The 10,600-nt window shown below is 40.2% G+C and overlaps 1 protein-coding gene across 1 annotated transcript; it reads right to left on the reverse strand.

Annotated features, from left to right (window-relative positions):
* Positions 1 to 1,710: 1,710 nt before the first annotated feature.
* On the reverse strand, positions 1,711 to 3,714 carry LOC140149615 (uncharacterized). The gene has a single exon (XM_072171695.1). The coding sequence runs from the start codon at positions 3,712 to 3,714 to the stop codon at positions 1,711 to 1,713; it is 2,004 nt and encodes a 667-aa protein (XP_072027796.1).
* Between the last annotated feature and the right edge of the window lie 6,886 nt (positions 3,715 to 10,600).

Raw genomic sequence — 10,600 nt, forward strand, 5'->3', positions numbered from 1 at the left:
TATTTCTCCTGACAAGGTAAGGAAAGTGATCAGAATTTGTGTTCTTTTTTGCATTTTTGATCCACTTATTATTTTACTCTAAAGCAACTGCTAAATCCTCGGTTGTGATGGGTGATGGGAGACATGATCAATCATCTGGGGTGTATGTGAGTCGGTGCACTTTTATTTACGAACAATACGTGTGGGGGTGAGGGGTGCATTTAAGTGTTTATTTCCTTGTGTTCACAAATGAGCCAAATTAGCGTGTTTTAGATTAATTGCAAGAATAATTAAACCAATTATTGTTCCTTCAATTTCAGAGTCGCGGGTTGAAGATCTATTTCTTGCTACCTGTGTTTCTATTGTGGCTGCCTGTTGTGTATGTCTATAACGGGGAAGAAATTAGGTAAGTTATTATTTAATAAACAAAATAATATTGTCCTCTGCTTCTTCATCTTCTTCTTCACTGGTGGACATTTATAATGAGAATTCTTTCAAAGCGATGAGAATTGGACAAAACTATGAGAAATAACATAAAATGTCATAAAACATTCTAGAATATAAACCCAAAATTTTAAGAAAATAATTCTAAACTAACGCAAAATTACTTTTAAAAAGGGGAGGGGGATGCAAAATGTCAGAAAACAGTTTAAAAACATAAAATATAATAAAATAATGAAAAGTAACCAGTTTTTAAGGTTAGTTGTGTTATCGATCAAGCGACATGGGCCTCCCATATAATTACCAAGCTTCGAAAGCGTGTTTGCAGATGTAGGGGTGCGTATATGAATTGTAAGGGAAGGGGATAGATACAGGTTTGCGGGGGGGGGTGTGGGGTTTTGGGTGTGTGTGTGTGTGTGCGTGTGTGTGTGTGTGTGTGTGTGTGGGGTGATGTGTTTATGTGAGCGTTTTCATGCGTACCCCACGCGCGTGTCTGAAGGAGAGAGAGGATGCAATGTTTCCCAATACGGTATATTCCATATTGCAAATAAAATATTTTAAAATTGATCATAACAACATGATGATGATGACGACGATGAGGATGATGATGATGATGATGATATGATGACGACCACCATCATCATCATTAGCAGAATCATTGTTATCATCATCATCATCATCATCATCATCATCATCATCATCATCATCATCATCATCATCATCATCATCATCATCGTCATCGTCGTCATCATCATCATCCTTATCCCCACCATCCTCCTCGTCAGGTTTATAAATAATCGAATCACCAATGTCATCGTATTGACTACGCATCGATTTATAGATTAATGTGCAAAAGTGAAATCGACAAGCAGGCCAAGACTTCATTTGTTAACGTCTTTAAGGTTAAACAAAATCATTTATGGCTTTGTCAGCTCAAAAAATATATTATCATCTTACCATGCTTACACGTAAGAAAACATGCATACCAATCATGTGAAATAAAAAAACAATTAAAAAAATGTGTAAAAATGGCAATTTTAGCTTATTTTGTCACGTTCAGTCATCTCCTATTGTCAAATTTGTTTACCGATGCTTGGTAACAAATTTGATTGACAGGCAATAGCTTGTCATCTGTCATGCGCAACACAATTATCTCTATCAAACATACTATAAAGATGTCAGCCTCGTGCAAATTATACTGATCAAGTTGAGGTAAGTTTAAACTGGTCACACAACTTAAGAAAAAATTTGACTTACTCAAATTTTCGTCCGTCATCCGACGAGACTTTTTCAAGAGTGGTTGACTGGAGCGGGATTTTGGTCATGTGACTTAGATATGACGTCAGAGTCACATGACAGGATGACAGGTTGGTAGACGGCTGGTAGGTGGTGGCGGCCCCTGTCCTTATTGAGATCCGGGTTGTGAGCAGCAATGTATATGGATTCTTTCACCCCCCGTTGGAACCATCTAGAGTCTGTATTTAAGATGTCCACTTCTTCAGGCTTGAATTGATGACTATGAGTTTTCATGTGGGACCCAACCGGTGAGCTCTCGCGATTATGTTCTTTCAACCGTTTGCAAAGGGGTCTTTCTGTCTCTCCAATATACCGAGAGTCACAATCATCACATTGAATGTCGTAGACAACACATGTACGGTCGGATTTGCTAACTTTGTCTTTAGGACTGACAAGCATATTGCGGATAGTGTTAATAGGCCGGACATGAACCGTTACCCCTGCTTTCCTGATCTTCCTGCTGAGGGCTTCCGTGACCCCTTGGATGTAAGGCAGGCTTATGTGACCCACCGTGGGGCTATCACGTTGAGCAAGAGGCTTAGGAGTGATCTTGTTACTGCCAGTTAAGTTCCAGGCCCATTTAGTGTAGCCACAAACCGACAATGCTTGTTGAACATGGTGAAGTTCTTGTTCCAGACTCTCGTGGTCAGAAGAGATGACATTGGCACGGTGTTTAAGTGTTCTTATAACACCCAGTTTGTGCTCGAGAGGTTGATGGCTATTGAAATTTAAGTACTGATCAGTGTGAGTAGCTTTTCTGTACACGCTGAATGAGAGTGATCCGTCCAAATCCCTTCGGATAAGAGCATCTAACATAGCTATACACTGATTGTCCTCTCGCTCAACCGTAAACTTAATTGCGGGATGCACAGAGTTGAGATGGATAGTGAAGTTGTCAATGTCACACGTTTTGAGGACTATCATGGTGTCGTCGACGTAGCGTCCCCAGAACCGTGGTGGGGAATGGAAGGAGGAGAGCGCTTTGTCCTCGAAGTCCTCCATGAACAAGTCCGCGACAATGGGACTCACGGGGGAGCCCATAGCGGCGCCCTCTATTTGGGTATAGAAAGTTCCATTGTGGGTAAAGTATGTGGTCTTCAGACAGACTCTCAGGAGATCAATAATCTGCTTGGGACTCAAGGTGGTTCTGGTGGAAAGTGTATCATCGTTGGTGAGACGCTTATGGATAATGTCCAAACTTTCATCCACAGGAACGCTGGTAAATAAAGCGCTCACATCATACGAGACCAGACTTTCATTGTCGGCGAGTTTGATAGCAGATAATTTGGTTACCAAGTCCTCACTGTTTTTGAGATGTCTGGGTGTACTGCCAACTAATGGTGAAAGTATCTTAGAAATAAATTTGGCAGTATTGTAGGTTATAGACCCACAACTTGACACAATGGGTCTGAGAGGGCACGCGTCCTTATGCACTTTAGGTAGTCCGTAGAACTTTGGAGTGTCCGATGAAGTGGGGTACAATTGACGATAAGTGATTACATTAATAACACCCTCATCACGAAGTGATTGAAGAACTTCAATAAGCTGATTGCGATACATCGATGTTGGGTCACGCTTAAGCGGCTTATAAGTATTAGTGTCATTGAGAAGATCGTTGGCTTTATCTTGATAATTGGTCTTATTCAAAATCACCGTTGCACGCCCTTTATCAGCGGGTAAGATTGTTATGTCCTTGTCCTCTTTAAGTTCACGTAGGGCAGCTCTTTCCTCTTTACTGATGTTACTAGGAGGAGGCTTGCTTTGCTTGAGAACTTGTACGCAATCAGATCTTAGTTCTGCGGCTTTATTACTGGTGTTTCCTAATAAATGACAGGCTGTTTCAACCGCTGTCACAAATTCAACAGTGGGTAATTTGCTAGGAGTAACAGCAAAGTTTAACCCCTTCCGGAGAACCGAAAGCTGAGGCTCAGTGATTTGACGGTCCGATTTGTTTATGACCCATCTGTCAGTGATATTATTACTCGCATCATCACTCATTTGTGAGACAGGGACATAAGAACGGGAAAGTTTCTGTTTACTTTCTAACCGGGAGAACTTATCTTTCTGACGGGAGCAACACTTGGAAAACTCAGCCTCACTAGCGTGGGTGACCCAATTCTTGACGTCAGTGTAAACATCAACCGGTAAACAGGTAAACAAGCTTTCATCCAAGTCAGAGATTCTTTGTTTCGTGACATTAATGGTGTAGTAAATTTGACGAATCCTTTCATTCAGAAGAAGATGTTGCGTGTTCTGAATAATCCGTTGAGCATGGGGCCCTTTTTTTTTTTTACCGCGGTTTTAAGACTCAAACTGGGTGGATACAATCCATGATGTTTACAATGCATCGTGAAGTGAAGGTGGTTCCGGAATCTCGCTAGTTTTCGCTCCATAAATTCCAAAGATCGAAAATTCTTTAAGGCCATCCGGCCAAACTCGCTTTCAAGACGTTTGGGTAGTTTAAACTGTTGTGGTGTAGACATGTTGAGGTAAGTTTAAACTGGTCACACAACTTAAGAAAAAATTTGACTTACTCAAATTTTCGTCCGTCATCCGACGAGACTTTTTCAAGAGTGGTTGACTGGAGCGGGATTTTGGTCATGTGACTTAGATATGACGTCAGAGTCACATACTGATCAAGTTGCAAGCGCGGCCCAAGACGCACTCGGCCTAAAAAACACTGCCCTATTGTAATGCAGCCAGAAAAAACCCGACCGGTCCTGTCAATATTTTTTGAGGCCTGTGATTGGTTGGGTGGGAGTGGGGCACCCAGGGGGAGTCGGTGGGGGAACGTCCCCCACAGATAATTTTCAGGAATAAATGGAAACAGCAAAGAGTCCTTAAAACCGGCTACCGGGCCACGCCTGGCCACGCCGAGGGGGCTGCACTGCTATTTGCCAATAACGGGCTGTGCTGGAGTTTGATTGACAGAATCGCAGTGCCGCCGAGAGCCATTACGGGCCCGGGGGCAAAGCGACCTTAGCTTTGATCAGCGATGACGGTGTAGGACTTAAGTGGGGGTGGGTGTAGGGTGTGGGGGTGTGTGGGGGGGGGGCAGCAGTGGCGTAAATTTCTTTGTGACATGGGGGAGGGAGGTTGGTGTAAAATCCTTGAACACATGTTGAAGCGGAGCAAAAGTAGCATGTTTGGCTGTCAATAATCAAATATGAACATTGAAGGAGACATATGCGCGCGAAGCTCGCACAAATTTGCAATAATTTGAAAGTGGCATTTTGCTCACAGATTAAGTTTCGCTTAACAGCTTCCATGCGAAATGCAAAATATTTGAAGCTAAAATGACCAAGTATGAACCGTTGAATTGGACAAACGCGAACATTTGCAATTTGTGTTCCCACTATTAAGCTGCACGCCCCTGATTCTTGAAGTCTTCATTATAACGAGGATGACCATTTTCTCAAAAGCAAACAGTAACATAAAGTGAAATATTTATTAAAAAGTGTGAGTCAAAGGCTATCTTGTATTTAAAAAAATGCGTCTCATTTCTTTGTTTTTTACGGGCCCACTACTTTTGTTTGCCGTTGAGCAGTAAAAGAGCAAAGAAAACATACCTTATGATGGACCCGTCCCGTAGGCCTAAACATGGTAAAGGCAAAGAAAAGAGACCGTAGTGGGCCCGTAAAAAGCAAAGAAAAGATACCATAAGCAAAATAGACCTTAGTGAGCATGTAAAAAAAGCTTAATAAGCGAAGAAAAGACACTTGATAGACCCGTAAAAAGAAAAAAAGAGACCTCGGAGGGCCCGTAAAAACCAAAGAAGAGATACCTTGGGCCTAATGGACAAGAGGGCCCGTATAGTACTAAGCAAAGAAAAGAGGCCTGAATTACAAGGTATCCTTTCTTTACTTTTTTACAGGCCCCTGAGGTCCCTTTTCTTTGCTTTTACTGCCCCAGAGTAAATTATGTTTCTTCATCTTATACGGGCCCACTAGGACCCCGGGCCCTGGGGTAACGTACCCCTTACCCCCCTCCCTTGTCGGCGGCACTGCTGAGAATCGTTTCGAGTAGGCCTATTACAATCATGTTTTATATAGCACGAACGGCCGACGTGCTTGCGTTTAAAGATGTATTTGTTTGTAGGGCTATGTTTAGTTAGTTCGTTGGGGTGGGTGTTTCATGTTTATTTTGTTTGTTTTAGTAGAGAAAATGGGGACATCTAAGGGACTGTGCAATACGTATGAGCCCTGGGGAGGGTAAAATTGGGGGGGGGGGATGACTCAGCTAGATGATGGTACTCATTTAACATGTAAATGTGGTCAAATCTTAAAAGTTTTATATTATTGAGAACACCTTTTCATGCCCAAAATTGATGAATTTTAGTCCATTGTCGGACCAGCATGTTATACTGATTGTGTATGGTTTTGCGTTCAAAAACTCATCTCTTTTTCCTCTATGAATATTACCCTAGTAAGAAGTATGCAATGTGTATTAATACACGATGACGTTTGAGATGATGCTGGACTGATCCCGTATAGGCCTAGGCCTATGTATACCATGTATACTCTAATATCAAGTCAAAAGTCTAAACATACTGCAGTTACTGTCCGTTTTCCTATACACAATACACAGTGCTCTCACCATTGACGCGTGACCTGTACAAATGATGTATGTTGGGAGAATGGACACTTGCCTAGTTGGGTGGGGGTGGGTGTGTGTGTGTGTGTATGTATTTCCCTTGGGATATTTAGTCCCAATTTGCAGTGACATCACTCTGAACATGTTTAACATACCGAATTTTACAAATTACTCTTATCATATACAATGTATTCTTCATGCATATACCCCCATGTGGGCCCCTCCCACACATCCCGAAGGAGGGGGTCAACAATTTGATGAATCATTGATTTTATATTGCGCATTATATACTATCAATTTCAGTCATGTAGGCCATGTTATTAGGTCAAAAAAATGAAGAATATCTCTCATGTACAAAAGTACCACTTTTTAAGGATGAAGGAATGATTTTTTTTTTTCAAAAAAGTCTAAAACACTCTGGTTTTTATGTCAAATAGTGTCTCTTTTGGGGTGCTAAATCTGCTAAAATGTTTGTCGTCTTGAAAATTTAACTAAAAGCACACTGAACGTGAAGGCCCAGGATGGGGTGCCGGTTGGTGGGGTGGGGTGGGAGAGGCAGTGGATACCAAGCACAAAAAAGTTTAATTATTGCCTTATTTTTCTGCTTCAGCATCAGCCATATTGGTCATGTAATTAAACCAAAAAATATTTTTAAGACTGTCTCTTGTGCATAAAAGTATAGGAAACTCGAAACTTTAAAGCATGTTTTCTGGAAGAAGGAAGTACTTGTTATTAAAAGTGTAAAACAAGCCAGGAGCTTTGAAATGTTCTTTTTTTAATAGCCTGAAATGTCCTTTCCTGTGGTGCGAAATGTGCAAAAACCATCTGGCTTACCCCCACCACGGCCCTTGAGCGGGCCCCGAACCCCCGTCCGGCCGTGCTGGGCGAGAGCTCCACTTGCTACGCCCGCTACGATTTGCAAGTTTATGATTTTTTGGGGTCAGCCTGGACATCTCTGAATTTTGTAACAATCCAAAAAGTTGAGGGGTCTCATTTTTTTTTTCAACACCCCGCTTAATTGTTGGACTGAGATTGACATGCCAGTATATAAGCTCCGAGTATTTTGGTCCATTTTTAATATCATTAAAACTTTTGCTCCATTCGTGCGAATTTGTTCCAGCAAAATCATTTTGATAGTGGTTCATCAAGACACGGGTTTTGCAATTTGAGGCCCTGCAGGCGAGAATCAAGGCAGGGGCACACTGGTACCGTATAACCCCCCTCCCGTTTTCGAGGTTCACATCCCCCTCAGACACCCTGCCCGATGGTCGCGCTATTCCTGAATCCGCCACTGCCCTCTCGGCCTACTAAAAATTGCATGTTTTTTTTTGCAATGTGGGTGGAGGGGGTATTTTTTGCATAGGCCATAAAAAAATTTCTCCATATTAGGCCTATTTCACAACCCATTAGGTATAGGCCTAGTTTTCACGTGTTTTTTTCCTCATGCATTACTTTTATGTATTTAGGAGGCTGGCATATTCTTTGGAAGGGGGGTCCGAAATTTACAAAAAGTCAGCGCCAATAAAATTGCGACCACCCTCCCGGCCACCACCGACACACCTTAATCCTTAACAGGCTGAAATTGTATTGAAATCGGTCCTTTTAAATAAAATAAACACACATCTGTAGTCATCTTGTGACTCAGATTCCCTACATTTGGTCATTAAAAATTTTATGACCCCCTATTTTTCTTTCCAAAAATGTATGACCCCCCGTATATTTGGGACCCCCCCTCCGAAGAAAATGTCAGCCCTTAATAGTTTTTTTTTAAAGATTGGTTTTAGGCCTATTTTTTTCTTATTTTTTATTATATCGTTAGGCTATTATATTTTTATATTTTTATTTACGTATTTAGCCCTATTAGATTTCATATTGTAGGCCCTATATGGATTAATTTTTTCTGAGAGAAAGAGCCGGGAGAAAGAGAGAGAGAAATAGAGGGGGAAAGCAAGAGGGACTGAAGGAGAGTGCGGGAGAAAAAAAGAGAGGAAGAAAATGGCAAAGAAAATTGGACACAGTTGTTTGACATAGCGGGTCAAATTGAAATAAGGCCGAGTTGGTACTAGATACGAGTTGTCACAGGGCCGGCCCTCACAGGAACAACGTGAGTGACCTTGTGACCTCTTCGGAAATCAACACACGCTGAAAGTGAATTCAAATTAAGTGTTCCGAGGATAAATATTTTGAAATTTTGGCATCTTTGGACAAAATTGGAAAGAAGTAAGTTAGTATTTAGAATGTAACGCTATTCATTAATCGTCATGTCCATTTTGACATCAATAGAATGAAAGATATTGATAAAAGAGCGATTTTGTCGTCATGTTTTTAATTGAGTGGCCGTAACTCGATAATTGAAAACCGTCACAAAATGACAGCGGAGTGTGCCTAAACGCCCGGATATTTCATTTTCGGTGAATCCTAGTAACACTAGCATACCGCATATGTTATGGTAAGGTATCATAGAAATAATGTAGCTAAGAATTCTGGCGATAACATGATACACAAAAACAATATTATTGTTGCAAAAATGACAACAAAGTGCTAACAGATTCCATGCAAATTTTGTCAATGCTTAAGCTTATAAAATGAAATTAACGCAAGCTTTATACAGGCTGAATAGCGACATTGTTTTATTGACTTGTTTATTATATGCAGCCAAATCAAAAGCAAAATCGGGGCATGCATCACTAAATTATGGCCTCTCACAAAAATCTTCATGCTCAAGAAACGTGAACAAAATTGAAACACTGACAAAGTACATTTGTGTATGAGCTAGATTAATAAATAATAATTAATAATAATGCTTAGAATGTTGTTAGCTTCGAGATGACCTATGATTTTTAGGTCTACGATGTTTATTTTCTGGAAAAAAAAATTGGTTTAGGTGGCTACGTACAGCCCAAATTAGGATGAGAACCATAGAAATTTAGCGTAACCTTAATGTGCAGTTCGGAACTGCAATTGATCATAGACATTTGCATACGGGTGATGAGTGAGACCATGCAGCCTAAATATTTTTTACAAAAAATATTACTGTCTTCTTCCTTTCTATCTTTACTCTTGCATACCGTTCGTGAGATACAAAGAATTAGAGTCTGATTTTGTCAGAATACCATTGAATACCGATGTGACTTTCCTACTGCCAATATTTTTATAATCTAAAAGCAAGGAATAAAGTTTTGAAGACGTAAACTTAAAATTCATACATTGAAATGGTATCCGTAAATTATCGCAAACATATTGAGTTACATGAAAGAGCTTCGTATATCGGTAGAGCGCCTACCAATTAAACGAGCAATTTTTAGCGCTTGGGTTCGAGTCCTATACATGGTCGCTTTTTTGCTTATGATCACGATATTTTCTGTTTTCATTCACTTCTATAGAATAGATTTCAGATTTTGGTTGATCTAAAATAATATTTCACAAGTTATGTAGACTTAACTTTTTGGTGTAACCTCCCAAACCTCCCCTTTCTCCATCAGTCACCAGTTGGGTACTACTAGTGGAAATTTATAATGAGAATTCTTTCAAAGCAATAAGAATTGGACAAAACTATGAGAATTGATCATTTCCTCATTTCTATGAAACTTTCTCATACAAATGAATGAGAAATATTAATTAACGTGTTAACAACATGTCATTAAATTTTCTCATTTAAAGCAATAATGTGTGATTTGCATAAAGAATAGATTCCTATTTAAATGTTTGTTTTCACTGATCACATTAACCCCTTTTGATTTCGAGCCAAACAAGTGAGGTATAACGAAGAAAATTGCGATTTCATTCCAGCGCCTGCAATGCGTGTACTACGCTCGCCGATCGTATCATGTAATACTGCACGGAGCATCGTGCTCGACGTGTGTACACATGAGCTGACATCCACGGGAGATGTTAGCAAGCAGTCGATCGATGAACTCTGAATAAAACCGGGGCGACCCGGTTTTAATATAAAAAGTTATATTTTACTGTTATTAAAGCACTTCAGGTTTAGTCTTTTACGTGGTATTTTAGTACACCACTGGGCATTATAATTATGCAAAAAGTAGAAATCCGAGTAAAATTGAGGGCGTCGCTGTGAAGCAAATCACACATTATGACTTTAATACAAGGTGACAGGTTGTTGACATGTTAATAAGTAATTCTCATTCATTTGGATGAGAAAGTTTCAATGAGATGAGAAAATTTTCAATTATCCCCAGACACTGAAATGACGAAAGCACTTACACCAAAATTTGGGCCTCTGGTCAGCCATTCAGAAAGAACGCATAATTTATTCAAGCAATGTTTTTAG

Source organism: Amphiura filiformis, chromosome 4, assembly GCF_039555335.1.
Source record: "Amphiura filiformis chromosome 4, Afil_fr2py, whole genome shotgun sequence".
Taxonomy (NCBI): Eukaryota; Metazoa; Echinodermata; class Ophiuroidea; order Amphilepidida; family Amphiuridae; genus Amphiura; species Amphiura filiformis.